A 14,404-nucleotide genomic window follows, 5' to 3' on the forward strand; every position below is an offset into this window, starting at 1 on the left:
AGTTGCAAATGACCTTTTGAAGAAGAAAGCTTCAAGAGGGGATGGTGACCTATGTGGTCAAGTCCTACAAAAGGGGAAGTCAGGAAAAAGCCTGAAACATGTTCATGTGTGGCCAAATTTCCCCAGCCCTCATCAGCCTGTGGGTCCACTCAGGGTCACAGGAATAGTACCAGCCACCATTTCACACACATCACTGGCTCGGTGCCATTGCCAACCATCTGCAGAGCAGGACCTCCACTCCCTGAAGAGAAGTCCTTGCTTCCCAGTATTTCTCTGAGTGCCTGGAAGAGCAGTGTCCAGGCCCAAGAAGAGGGCCCGTGTGCTTCTCCACACATACCAGCATCTGATATCCACCACACTTGGGGACCGGGCCTCCCCACAGCCCCCCTGAGATGCCCCCGAGATTAACGGGTTCCATCTCTTGAACTGCCAAAGCAACGCACCTTCACGATTCTGAGGCAGCAGAGTATTCTAAGCTCTGACCTGTTCCCTGAGCTGAAGCCGCAGCATTTTCTGAGAAATGAAAAGGACACCCCCCTATTTGTCATCTGTTTGTGCTCCATGCCTCACAAAGTCCCTCAGGAAAATGCCTTCTCCAGGTGTGTGCCCATCCGTCCTAAGGCCTTAGACACCAGTCCGTGGGGCTGAGCTGTGGAGCAGACCACAGAGTCTCCCCCCACCCCAGGCTCTGCCCTAGGTACCCAGACTCCCAGGGGACCCTGCGTGCCAAGATCTTTTGGGAAGTTCACTCCACCAGTTTACCAATAACTCCACACCCACACTTGTGCATTAGTCTCTCAGGACACCTGGCCACACAATGACTTAGCAAAAGAGTTTGGGCAGAAGAGCTGATAAGGAGGTCAGATTGCAATGAGGTGAGGAAAGAGTGGGAGGTGGAGAAACTACAGACAGCAATCGGAACAGCTTGACACTTGACAGACACTTGGTTGTGGGGAAAGGGCGTGGGCAGGAGAGCAGGTTCGAAGGAGATGAAAGGTGGTGGTTTTCAACCATGAGGGACTTGAACAGGGTTGCAACTGGCAAAAAAGATCCCCAGAGAGGGGCAGGCAAACCCCAGACAGTGGGAAGACAAAGGCTCTGAGGAAATAGCCAAGTACAAGGCTTGCCAATGAACCTCAGGCCCAGGGAACAGAAGGCGGCACCCAACTCCCCCAGGTCCCTGAAGAGACTCGGGGCCCCGGGGAGGAGCCTGGCCACAGGAGCAGCAGCTAAAGGAAGGAAGTGGGTGGAAATGGTGAGAGAATCTGCTCTGTGCTTGGGCAGGAGGGACGTGAAGCCATGGGCTGGGCGGTTCCCAGCCCTGAGTTGGACAAGCTGCCTCAGGCCCCTAGCCCCTAAGCACATTCTTTTTGCTGACAGAGATTTCAGTAGCTCCCTTTCTGTGACTCAAAATCTGGGTTTCTCATTTTGCCATTTAATTTTTGTAATAGTTAGAGCTGCTCCTGGGAGTCCATCTTCTTCCCTCTGTGGATCATACGATGCTAGGGATTCTGCTGACATGACAATCCAAGAAAGGGTCCCTCGCTGGCCCTAGCCCTACCCCTCCTGAAAGAGTTTCAGTGTAAAACTTCTTGCAGAAAAGAAGGACTCACTTTTAAAGGTGGTGTTTCTTGGATTGTTTGATTTACCTGACTGCATACAGGGGGGTCAGAACTGAACCTAGAACAGAAGACTGCTCCCCCAACCAGGGACTGTGGGCCATGCAGGGGAGAACATCAGTTTCCGGTGCCACAGGCCCTGCTTGAGGTGAATGCAGTAGCCAAGTTATTACACTACTTCATTCCCAAACACAGAAAACAAAGGGGCTCAAATGGAGGGTTAAACAGAGAAAAAGACCCTCCTTGAACCTGCAGTTTGAAATTGGGGTGTGTGTTGGAATCTGCTTTCATGGTAAACTGATGTTCAGAGGTCCCAAATTCAAAATGCTTATGGCCCTAAAGCAGCAGGTGTCCGGGAAGACTGGAGCTAGCCGGTGGCCTATAGCAAATGGGAGCCACTCCCATCCGCCCCTAGGAGAGGGTGCTGCCACAAGTCAGTGTGACCCGGCTTTTCAGAGAGAGGTTGCAAGACCATATCCGTCTATGAAATCTCCAGATTTTTAAGGGTTGGGAACTAATTCCATTAAAGCAATCACAACCACAAGCCACCCATCCACCGGGCCAAGCCAAATGCCCTGGGAGCCACGTCAAGATGGAGGCAAAGTCCCAATTTCAGTTTCACTTCCTCTGAGGGGATTTCCATGTTTCATGAGTGATTCTGTTTCCACGTGAGCATCGGTGGGTCTGAGAGGGAAACCAAACACTGGACTCCTAAGAAGTCACTGCTGGCTCAGCCCTCTCCCCAGGGGGCTGGTCTGCACCCTGGATGATTCCCCGAAGGGTGCTTTGACTACACTCTCTGCCAAAGGGGGGTGCTCCTGGAAAAGCTGAGGACAACGCCGACACCCTGGACATCCTATTGATGAACAACAAGGATGTCGACCTCGGCATCTCCAGCTGGTGAATCATACCAGGCTGAAATGACATTGGAGCTGTCTCTTTAAAACCCCAGCACGCGCCAGGGCAAACTCCTCCTCCGGGGAGGTTCCTTTAAATGCGAGCCAGCTGGCCCGGCCACCGCTTTACACCCCAGCAGTACCGGCACTTGAGGATTCCTCCCCAGGAGGCAGCCGCCTGTCAGCATGGCTCAAGAGTTCGTGAACAGCAAAATCCAGCCTGGGAAGGTGGTCGTGTTCATCAAGCCCACCTGCCCCTACTGCAGAAGGACCCAGGAGCTCCTCAGCGAGCTGCCCTTCAAACAAGGGCTTTTGGAATTTGTCGATATCACGGCCACCAGTGACACAAGCAAGATTCAAGACTATTTGGAAACGCTCACAGGAGCCAGAACGGTGAGTTCTCAAAGGCTGGGCCAAGGGTTCTCAGATTCCCTTTTCTTGTGGGGGCTGTGCAGGGGATCCGCCTGTGCCTTTCTCTAGGACACCGCTAGGGCTCCCTCACTCAAGGCGCCATCGGAGGGCTCTGCAGGGTGGGGGAGGGTGACGAAGAGAAGACACTGCCGCTGAGGGGACCGGGCAGCTGGGCTGCAGCCAGAGGTCCTCGCAGACCCTGTGCTGTGCGTCGGGTCCGCAGGCCCAGCAGCTGTCCCGGAGTGGGTGAGCTATCTGGAGTCTTTGTTTCAAGCACTGCCGGGAAATGACAGTTTGCAGCTTGCAGGGCTGGGGTTGGAAGGTGGGCTACAGGGGCCCTGGGTGACCTGGGCATTTCTGCTACTGAACGCAGGAATCCTATGCACTCTTTCTTCTGGGTTCACCTGGCCAAGCAGGATTTGCTGTCCTTCAATCTTTTCTCTAAGCTTGCTTTAACCATATAACCCAATTAGCTCATTCTTCCCTATCTTATCTAACTCCACCCACTGGAACAATCTAAAGGCTCCTGATTTGCCCCTTCTCTGAGATACTTCCAGGCCTGTGCTAGTAGGGAGTCCAGGGGCCAGAGTTCCAGCATGGCTCTCACAAGGGCTTTTGCAGTGTGATCCTGTAAGACACCACCTGGGTGATCCTCAAGGACCTCCCCCTATGCAAGACCAGACGAGAGCAAGAGAGCAAGGGACCACCAAGTCCCCTTCACTCTCAATAGACCATGAGCCCCTCTAAGAACTGCTTTTCTCTACCTAAAAAGGCTTCCTCTGCCTCGGCACGCCTGGCTTCTGGAGTGATGGCCAGCCAGCTTGCCTGAGTCCTCTGGCGCTGTAGGGGCCAGCCCCCCAGCTCACCCCAGCCCGCCTCAGGATGCACGTTCTTGGACACACAGCGTTTGCAGAAGCACATCTCCTGCTTCGGTCTGAGTTAGACTGAAGGCTTCTGTCTGGGTTCCAAGCATAAAGCACTGGAGGCTGTTTCTCCTTGCCTCTCCAGTCACAGACCAGTATATTTTGGCACAGATGGAGGCTAAACCTGTTACCCTATTGCTTCCAGGGTCCCAGCTGTGAGCTGAGGACTCCAGTGTCTGAGGGGTCCTGCAGCAGAAAACACAGTGGTCAGAGACTCTTGCTGTCCGCATCCTGAGAGCCAAAGGGCAGGGCAGACGCTGCCAAGGACCCCTCTGGGACGGATGGACCCCTCTCAGTCAGTGGCTCCTAAAGCTTGCTGCACATTGGCACCATGAGGAGCTTTTTAAGAAATCTGGATGCTCAAGTCATTCTCCATATCAGTTAAATCAGAGTTGGGAGCCAGGCATCAATAGTTTTAAAGATCCCCAGATCAAAGGGTACAATCTCTGAGTCATAAGACAGGGAAATTCTAAGGATCTAGTGGACAGCAAGATGACTAGTTAATAATACTGCACTGTATGCTTGAAGTTGGCTCTGGAGGAGATCTTACGTGTCCTTGCCACACACAGACAAAAGTTAACTATGTAAGGTGATGGGCTTGTTAATTAACTTGATTGTGGTGATCATTTAAAAATGTGTATGTATATCAAATCATAGTATTGTAGATCTTACATATATACAAATTTGTCAATTATACCCTAACGAGGCTGGAAAAAAAAATTAGTTCCTTTCCTACCAAAAGAAAAAAAAAGATCCCCAAGTAATTCCAACACGGAATAAATTTTGAGAATTCCTTGTCAGCCTTGTAATATCTCTTCTTTAGAGGGGGAAACCTCTTCATGCATTCTTTTGGCACAATTTTTCCCCTGTCTCTCCACAAAGCAAAAATTTGTCTTCTAGTCTTTTAAGTTTGTTTCTGAATTCTTAAAAAGACCTTTCACAGGTTCTTGAGCCTGAATGCATTCCTTCAAGGGGAAGAACAGATCCTTTTATGGGGTCAACTTCAGGTTCCCTCCCAAGGAAGGGTTTACATCTGAAGAAACAAGAGACTTGGAAGTCGCTGCTCTTACTTCCCTGTAATGACCTATGGTGATGGGCACATAGTAGGAGCCCAGCGGGACCTGACTGATTCCAGAAACTTATGTCTTCAGTCAGGCCATGTACTTGAAGAAATTGTTTGGGTTTTGCCATGGCCAAATCTCGCAGATCAGTACCTTCATTTATTTCTCTCTCTCCTGCTCTTCCTTTACATAGTTCCGAGTTTCTGACCCATATCATATTCCTTCTCTCTAAAGAACTTCTTTGAACATTTCCTGCGAGGCAGCTCTGTTGGCAACAAATTTCCTCAAATTTTGCTTGTGTGTGAAAGTAATTTCTCCTTCGCCTGGGAAGAATAATTTTGTTGGGTGCAGCAATTTTTTTAAGCACCTGTGACCTATCAGAGCACTTTCCCGGACATTGGAAAATCGCCAGGAACCAAACAAAAACTCTTTTGCCTTTGAGGAATTTACATTCTAGTAAACACAAAAAGTAAAACAGTTTGTTGGAAGGTGATAAGTGCTAAAGAGAAAAAACTAGGTAGGAAAGGGAGGTGGACACTTGGCAGCAAGGGCCAGTTTCAAACGAAGCCATCGGTGCCTCACTGATTTTAGATCTCTAATGATGGTGAGAGAGCAATGAAGGCAGAAATTTAGTGGTACAGTGTTCCAGGCAGTGGAAGGAGTGAGTGCAGAGGTCCTGTGGTAGAAGTGTGCCTGGCAGGGAGGCTTGCGCCGGCTGGAGCATCATAAATCAGTAGGAAAGTAGGAGGAGAGGAGGTTGAAGAGGTAATGGTGAGGGCTGGGAAGGCTTCTCAAGCTGTTACAAGGACGTGTGAAGTGGCTTGTGAAGTGTAGTATGATTCCACTGAAGAGTCTGGAGCAGAGGCGTAACCCAAACTGACTTTGAAAAGGGCCGTGGCTGTGGGGAAAAGTGAGGGCTGGAAGGCCAACCTGAGGTCTGAAGCTGGGAGACACCTGGAGGCTATAGCAGTGACTCAGATTAAAATTGATGGTGGCCTGTACCAGGGGCATAGCCAGGGATGGGGTGAAGAGTTTGGGAAATAGCTGAGTCCTTGGCTCCAAGTGAGCACCCTGGAGTATAGGAGAAGCTGCCTAGCTGGGGCCAGGGCCGGAGAAAGGTATGCCAGGCCCGTCCAGGCCCCAGGATCAGAAAGCTTGTTTTTATGATGGCAAGTGTCTTCCTGCTCCTTGACCATAAGAGACTCTCAGGTTCCTGGAAGGGGTGCTGGGGCCAGGTGGGGAGGACACAGGGCACGTGCTCCTTCATCCTTCCTCAGCCAGGATCAAGAGGTAGCCGCTGGGTCCCCACAGTTCCCCAACCGGCCCTGTGCAGCCTATGGTCCACCTCCTTTCAGAGGTTCCAGGAACTGCCCTGCTGGAAGTGGTTTTGCTATTGCCTAGAGGGTGGGCGGGAGGGCAGGGGGCCTCTCAGCTCTCAGGCAAACCAGCCTCTTTGCCAGGTGGGGTCTAAGAAGAGGACTCCTTGCTCTTCAGGGCACCCTCTCCAACTAATTCAAACGCTCTCAGCCCACAGCCCAGCCGAAGGTGACCATCGCTCAGTTCTTTTAGAAAATACAGACGTTCAAGAGTGAATACATCTCCTCCTTGTTTAAAGCTCAGAAGATTTCGGGGCACCTGGGTTCTTGGTTTCAGATCAGGTCAAGATCTCAGGGTCATGGGATCCAGCCCTGCTCGGGCTCCATGCTCGGCATGTTCGAGATTCTTTCCCCCTTTCTCTACCCGCCCGCCCCTCCCCCGACACGTGTTCGCTCTGTCAAATAAATACACAAATAAAGCTCAGATGTTTTCTACTTCACTAGGCAATGCCTTTAACAGAAGGAGCCTTGCAGCATAATTATATTGAAATTACACTGGGATTCTGTTCTGGTTACAGCTACCCTGACCACAGCTGGGTGTTCCTGGGGTGATAAAAGCCAAAAGACCCCCCAGTAATTTGGAGGAGTGGGAGCTTTGTTTCCAAAATAATGGAAGGACCCAAGGGAAAACTTAGATGTCTGACCTCCTCTTTCCACAGCTATCCCGGCAGCTGATACAAATGATGTTTCCTTGAGGGCAATCCCCATGTACGGGGTCCCCACGCAGCCATGGGGCAAGTAGGGCAGGCAGCACTGTGTGTGACTGAAGAGGACACGTGTGCCCTTTCTCTCTGACGTGCAGTTTTCTGTGCTCTTTCCCAGTCTCCAGACACAGGAGATAGCCACGGAAATGTGGTGCAGATTCACTTACTATCTGGCCTTCATTTTTAAAGCTCACTCCCACCAAAACACCTTCTTAATAAAAACACTGTAAGAACTTCCTGAGTAATTCAGCCCTCTTTCTCATCTCTCTTATACTTGAAAATATTCACTTGAATTGTGATGCCTTCTGAGGAAAATCCAATGCTTTGAAAATATTTTTACTGCCTCCTATCTTTCATGTCTCCTGCCCCTTGTGGTAGGTTGTTATTAGGGTTCAGGAAGAGGCCCTGCTTGCTTCTCACAGTCAGGTGACCCGTACTGTTTGTTTCTTCAGGGCCAATCAGCCTTTCCTTACAAGTTGGCCTGGAAGCTGTCTGGGCCACAGGGAGAAGACTTCCTCCTCCCCCCAGGACTCTAAAAACACTTGGGAAGCTAGTAGCAGGGAGGGAGCCCGAGTGTGACTGGAGAGGATCTCAGTCAGCAGGGGTAATGACTCTGTCAGCCTGGCCTTCCTTGGGGGACCAAACCAAACCCTTACTCCCGTGAGCGTGAGCGATAGCCCTCGGACAAATGATGATGCGGGAAGGACGGAAAAAAAGGAGAGTCACATGCCACCACCGCTTCCCCAGCAGAGGATAGAGCTCACAGCAGAGAGAGATCAATCTACTATGAATCAACAATAAGGGACCAACACAGGATGCAAATCCTTTTCCAGCTGTGTTTAGAAACCAACTGACCTCTGGTTGTCCTGGTTCAGCCTCAGGGCTCAGGTGTGGTCCCAGCTGCAGAGAAACCAGAATTCAACCAGGGTGGTCTAGCCGGGGCCAACCAAAATTCTTTCCCTGAAATGTGTATCTCGAGAATGAAATTTTTAAGTTATTTTGACAAGTCAGACAATCGCACGCACCACATTCTCCATAGGAAATACATCTTGGCTTACCAACATTCTTTAAGGAATAATTTTATGCTTGTAACTAAGTTCTGACCTGAAAGAACATACGTGAGGACATTGGAAAGTGACGGTAAAAGCTCTGGATCATGGGAAACTTTTAAAGGAAGGAAAAAATGTCATTCTTCCCAACCCAGTAATGAAGGTCCTCACCTATCGTAGCTTGTTTGCTTTTCTAGGTACCTCGCGTCTTTATCGGTAAAGATTGTATAGGTGGATGCAGTGATCTGATGGAAATGCATCAGAGCGGGGAACTTTTGAAGCGGCTCAATCAGATTGGAGCTCTGCAGTAATTCTAGGTGAGTGAAGGGTGGGACGCCGGCCAGGACACTGGGAGATGGTGGCATTCTACTGGATTTTATTCTACTCCAGAGAGGCAGTTCAGCTAGAGAAAGAGTGTTGCGGGGTGATTTAAAGAACTGTGAGATCACTGAGGAGTTTCCTGTTTTACAAAGAGGTTGTGTGGATAGGAGGAAATCCTTTCACTTGACCTTCATTTAGCACATCTTTATTGAGCACTTACTATGTGCAGACAGTGTACAAGGCACCGGGAATAGGGAGAGGAACAAAAAAATGGTGTGGAACCACCATCCCAGAGAGGGAACCCGACCAAAAACAAGTAAGGAAATAATTTCTGGAACAAATTAATAGAATAACGTGATAGGACGAGGCAGGGGGTGGGGAGCCAATTTAGAGCTAATATGGTGAAGGAAAGCCTTTCTCAGCTGGTGGAGCAGAAACCTGGTTGACAAAAAGGAGAGCCATGTAAAGATAAAGCCAAAGAGCTTTTTGGGCAGAAGAAATAGCAAGTGCAAAGGCCCAGAGCTGACAAGTCTGGAACATTCGAGGAAACGAAAGTGAGCAAGAAAAGATTGAGTGAAGTGTGCAGTGAGAAAGGAAAGTAGCAAGAAATGTGGGTGGGGGCCCAGGCACAGAGGCCGTGGTAAACCATTTGGATTATTCTCCGTGTAATTTTGAAATCGAAGTAATTTTTGCATTATCTGTGTTCACATTGCAAATCAATTCAATCTCATTGGGTTCCCAAATGTCAAAACAAAGTTTTCTGCAGTTTTCACCCAGAAGAGATCCTTGGCTGAATGGAAAGCCATAGGGTGATGAATTTTTCAAAAATGAACCAGGGCAATTTTGGGGTCTAACGAGCTCTTCTTTCCCCCAGATCTCGCTATTGCTAGTTAGCTGCTAAGTAGGCCGGTTTCCCTGACTCACAAGCGGAGAGACTCAGTGTTTTTTTGTTTTTTTTTTTTTAGTTAAAGGAGACTTTGACTAATACATGGTTCTTAGACCAAAATATTCCCTGAAGGATATTTATTGCCCACTAATTAATAACTTACCCTTGAGTAATGTCTGTATATAATTTGTGGCGGTTACTCAAAATAGTAGTAGAAGTTAAAAAAGAATTTCTGAAAAAGTATAATTGAATACCTTGAAATGAAGTAGTCAATACCATAAAACACCTAATCACAATTCCACGGCACCCTCGCAGCAAGTGAACACTAAGTCTGTTTGTGGCCTCATGCAGCCTATCAAAGCACTCAAACCCCACTTAACTGTGATGCCAGATGTTTTCTATTCCAGAACACTTTTGAGCAATTTAGGCTTAGATTAAAAATGGAAGAAAACAAATGACCTTGCTGGGAAGTCAGGAAAGACCATTTCCCCAGCTACCCCTGTGTCGTGGTAGGCGTTAGCGGCCCCCCATTTGCACTTTCAACATTCTACGATCTCAGTATTTTGCTGCTGTTTCTGAATGAGTCCGTGTTCTGGTAATGGGAAAAATAAGGGGATTTACCTTTTCACGAAAATCCACTTCTTTGGTTTTTTTTTTTTTTTTTTTCCTGGCAGAGCAGATCCCAGGATGCTATCCCCGAGAGCTGGATGACACGTCAGTTGATAAGCACACTTCCTGGTGTAGTGGATCATGTGGTGGATGGAGCCGGGGCTAAAAGCCACAGCAACTCTTTATTTAAAACTCTGAAATATGTTAACAAAAAAAAGGGGGGGGTTGGCAAAAAAGAGCTTCTTCTTCTTTTGACTCAGGATTAAAAGTAGACCAACTTGCCCCAACCCACAGGTCTGAGAAGGTTGGTGGATATCTTGGGTTTCTTCTTAATTGGCCCTTTGGGTTCCAAAAGACCCTGACTGCTAAGTGGATTAGGATTCACTCAGTGACCCAAAAGGTCTTCTTTCTCTCTGGCACATGTCTCTTCCTAACTGCTCTGCATATGCTAGGACACCTCTACCTCTAAGCCAGTGTTTATCCCAGGCCCCCTGGGATGAATCTGTAATTGATTTTTGGCTATTGCCTGAAAGGTACTTCATTGAGACTGACTTATAGAATTTGCATTACAAAAACAGTATGTCTTTTAAATGTACTTTTTCAAGATATGGGGCTCTCCCCAGTCATGAGCCCCATTCCACCCCAACCTATCTTGAGAATCACTGCTCTGAATCAATGTTTTTAACCTTGGCAAGTCACAGATTCTCCTAGGGAATGTTCAACAATGCCTCTAAGGGTCTTGAGAACCTAATTTGAGAAACACCACATGAAAACAGGTGCCAGAGAGATCACAGCTGCTGCAATCATGGGCACCTCTGTTATATAAGATGGCGTCCAGGTAATCCAGAATAACTGTTTATTAACTTGTTTAGATTATTAACAGAAGTAAAATACAACATTGAAAATGCTACCACAGGGGCACCTGGGTGGCTCAGGGGGTTAAGCCCCTGCCTTCGGCTCAGGTCATGATCTCAGGGTCCTGGGATCAAGCCCCGCATCAGGCTGTCTGCTCAGCGGGGAGCCCGCTTCCTCCTCTCTCTCTGCCTGACTCTCTGCCTACTTGTGATCTCTGTCAAATAAATAAATAAAATCTTAAAAAAAAAAAAAAGAAAAAATGTTACCACAGAAAACTTACAAACCCCTCCCCCAAGAATAGTTCTGTGAAAGTGGCCATATTTGAGAAACAAGGTCCTAAGTGATTTTCTCTCTCTCCTTTTTACCTCCACAGTATGAAAACTTGAGTCTCTTATTGTGAAGTTTGTTCTAGAATTGCAATTTTAAGTTAATTTTCTTCTGCAGTCTCTAGTGTGAATGGTTAATTGACAGAGATTTTTGTCTAATTCTTTTCTATGTTCTCAGTATCTTGAGGAATGGTATTAATTTGAACTACACCATATTAAAACTTTATTCGTCTTTGTCCCTTACCATTATAAATAAAGGTACATACTATTGTCCTTTATGGAGTACAAAAGGTTGGTGTGATTTTAAATTTTATACTGAAATGACAAATAATTGGGATATGTCAACACAGCACTGAATAATATCTAGAATCCTGTAGTAGTTTCATTTCACATTCTATTTTTCCATTTCTTACCTAATACCCTTCAACCAGATGGCTGTGGACGATCGTGCAGGTTACGTACTGCACAACACTGTGAATGCCCCCCTGGGGGTTGTGCAGTGTGCAACCTGCATAGTCTCTAATCCCCTCCAGACCATTTGCCCATGCTTGATTTCATACTTCATCCTCAGACACCCTTTCTTCGCCTTTACTTTCAAACTTCTCATTTGAGGCCTGATTTATAGATTATCTATCTCCCTGTATCTACCCTCTCCCCTCACTGCCTTTGTATGAAAAAAACGCCACTGCTCTCTCTGCTGTATCCAAAAGTATCTGCATACAGGGACTTCAAAACTCTCATAAGGTTGAACTGCAGTTAATCCTCTGTACTGGTCTCTTGCCAGATTCAGAAATACTCAAAGGCAAGTCTTGACTTAAACGTCATAGTAAGCCCAGTTTCAAGCACAGATCTTTTTCTTATCAAAGCAACACATGCATGAGATTTAAAATGCCAAACAATACTGAAAGTTCTTCCTTTTCCACCCATCTACAAACTCTGTTTTGACCACATATTTATCAGTTTCATTTAAGCCTCTTAAGAAATGTAAGATAAGGCACGTGGATGGCTCAGTGGGTTAAGCCTCTGCCTTCCACTCAGGTCCTGATCTCAGGGTCCTGGGATCAAGTTCTGCATCGGGCTCCCTGCTCAGCAAGAAGCCTGATTCTCTCTCTCCCTTTTCCCCTTTTCCCCCTGTTCTCACTTGCTCCACACACACTCTCTCTCTCTCTCTCAAATGAATAAATAATCTTAAAAAATGTAAGATATATTTGACCTATATAAGAGAGTGTACAATGCATAGTTCTGTAAATGACCAGCCATATATCTCTGCCTCCTAGGTTAAGAAATGAAACCCCTCTCTAATAGAGTCATTCTAAGGTTCTGATAAAGGACCAGAGAGGCCCATGTGCCCCTTCCCAACATGCCCCCTCCTTCCCTCCACAGAGGTAACCATGAGCTCATTTTTGGAATAATCATTCTTATACTTCTCTAGAGTTTTATGCCCTAAATATCCCCAAGCAACACATTTTAGTTTTGAAAAGCAATAACAAACACCAACCCAGCTGTGTAAGGCAAGGGCAATGGTATGACAATCGGGTCAATGGCCCCAGGAGAAGATAAGCTGAACAGAGGCTCTGAGTCTTCAACTGGCTTCTGTTTCCCTCCGAGTTTACTAGAGGGGTGGCCCCATGAGTCCTTGGGAATCCAGGTACACCCTGGTTGGGAAAGCTAGTGCAGGAACAAGTACAGGGCATCCCCCAGAAACAGAGTCCATGGACGTGGGCTGCTCTGCATTTTCTCCTTCCACGGCGCCCCTCCGGCCATCAGCAGCAGGTCAAACCACGCCACTTGGTGTGGGAATGTGGCATGCCTGTACCCTCTCAGCTAGCAAAATGTGTGCTGTGAAGAATGAAAACGTCACCAGCACACAGCGAGCCAAGTACAGATAAGGATCTGCTTTGGGTTCATTTGGGCACTCTCTGTTCAAGTTAGGGGGGAAAAAAAAAAAAGATACAAACTTGAGAGCCATCAATGGCTCCAGTCTGGGCTGGCTGCCCTCTATGTCTGGGCACGGCTCTCTAACTGGGATCTCTCTTCACTGCCATCTGCGTACTTTGTTTCTCTCCTGGGCTGGATCTCCTGTTTCCCTCTCTCCATATGTATTTGTTACAGCTAAACTGCTTTAACAAAGACATATACTCTCTATCCTGACAGCCAAGAGGCAGGCAGGAGGCTTTGTCCCACAAGGTCAGAGCCAACCGGAAGGTTGTGTGAATCACTGCTGCTCACATCTCATTGGCCAGAACTCAGTCTATGGCCCCAGTCGGCCGCAGCGGAGGCTGGGTCATGGTGTGCCCACTGGGAAACCCCTTGCCCAGCGAAAACTCTGAGAGGCCTATACCAAAAGAAAGAAGGAAAGTTGGCAGATCGTGTCTTTTCTTTTTTAGTCTTCTTTTTTATTCTGGAAGACCCTATATCCTCCAAGGTTTTTAAGAAAGCGTAGAAGGTCAATTTTTTGAAACCTGGCTTGTCTAAAAATGTTTTTATCTTACCCTCCTATTTGACTGCTAGTTCATCTAACTATAGCTTCTAGTTGGAAATCATTTTCCTCCAGAAGTTTGGAGACACAGCTCATGGTTACCAGTGCTGCTACTAAGTCGGAAGCCATTCTCATTCTTGGTCTTTTGTAGTGACCTGTTTGGTTTTCGTATTTGCTTTATACTCCGGAAGTCTATAAAAATCTTCTCTTTAAGCCCCAAGTTCTGAAATATCACAGTGCAATGCCTGGGTGAGGGTCTATTTATTTTCATACATTTTGGGGACTACATGGAGGTTTAGAGTGTCTATGTCTAGTTTTATTGGATTATTTGATAATTTCCTCCCCTCCATTTTCTCTGTGTTCTCTTTCTCCAACTCCTAGTAGTCAAATATTGGCTTTTCTGGAATTGTCCCTTAATTCTTGTTCGATTTTCTCTTATTTTTTTTTCCCTGAGGGGTTTACTCATCTTTATCTTCTTATTTTTCTAGTGAGTTTTTCATTTCTGATATCAGGTTCTTAATTGCCAACAGCTCTCCAGTATTATTTGTACCTTTTTTTTTTTTAAATGGGATTCTTTTTGTCTCATGAATGCAATATCTTATCTCTCTGAAGTTATTGTGATTTTTTTAAACTTTTTTTACTGAATTTTTTTCCAACTCTGATTTATTTATTTATTTTTATAATTAAAAAGTTTTTTTTTTATAAACATATAATGTATTATTAGCCCCAGGGGTACAGATCTGTGAATCACCAGGTTTACACACTTCATAGCACTCACCATAGCACATACCCTCCCCAATGTCCATAACTCCACCACCCTCTCCCTACCCCTCTACCCCTGGCAACCCTCAGTTTGTTTAGTGAGATTAAGAGTCTCTTATGGTTTGTC

The 14,404-nt window shown here is 46.9% G+C and overlaps 1 protein-coding gene across 2 annotated transcripts; it reads left to right on the forward strand.

Annotated features, from left to right (window-relative positions):
- The first annotated feature begins 2,498 nt into the window (after positions 1–2,498).
- GLRX (glutaredoxin) lies at positions 2,499–10,450 on the forward strand. 2 transcript variants are annotated; one of them, XM_032846135.1, is made up of 3 exons: positions 2,499–2,908; positions 8,237–8,356; positions 9,926–10,450. In XM_032846135.1, exons 1-2 carry the CDS (start codon positions 2,702–2,704, stop codon positions 8,348–8,350), a joined length of 321 nt encoding a protein of 106 aa, XP_032702026.1. In that variant the 5' UTR covers positions 2,499–2,701; the 3' UTR covers positions 8,351–8,356; positions 9,926–10,450. The 2 variants fall into 2 exon arrangements, with proteins under 2 accessions (XP_032702026.1, XP_032702019.1); XM_032846128.1 differs by having other exon boundaries at positions 2,502–2,908; positions 9,921–10,450.
- Positions 10,451–14,404: the final 3,954 nt, after the last annotated feature.

The sequence above is a fragment of the Lontra canadensis genome, unplaced genomic scaffold (assembly GCF_010015895.1).
Source record: "Lontra canadensis isolate GAN:19392208 unplaced genomic scaffold, GSC_riverotter_1.0 scaffold4, whole genome shotgun sequence".
Classification (NCBI taxonomy): domain Eukaryota; kingdom Metazoa; phylum Chordata; class Mammalia; order Carnivora; family Mustelidae; genus Lontra; species Lontra canadensis.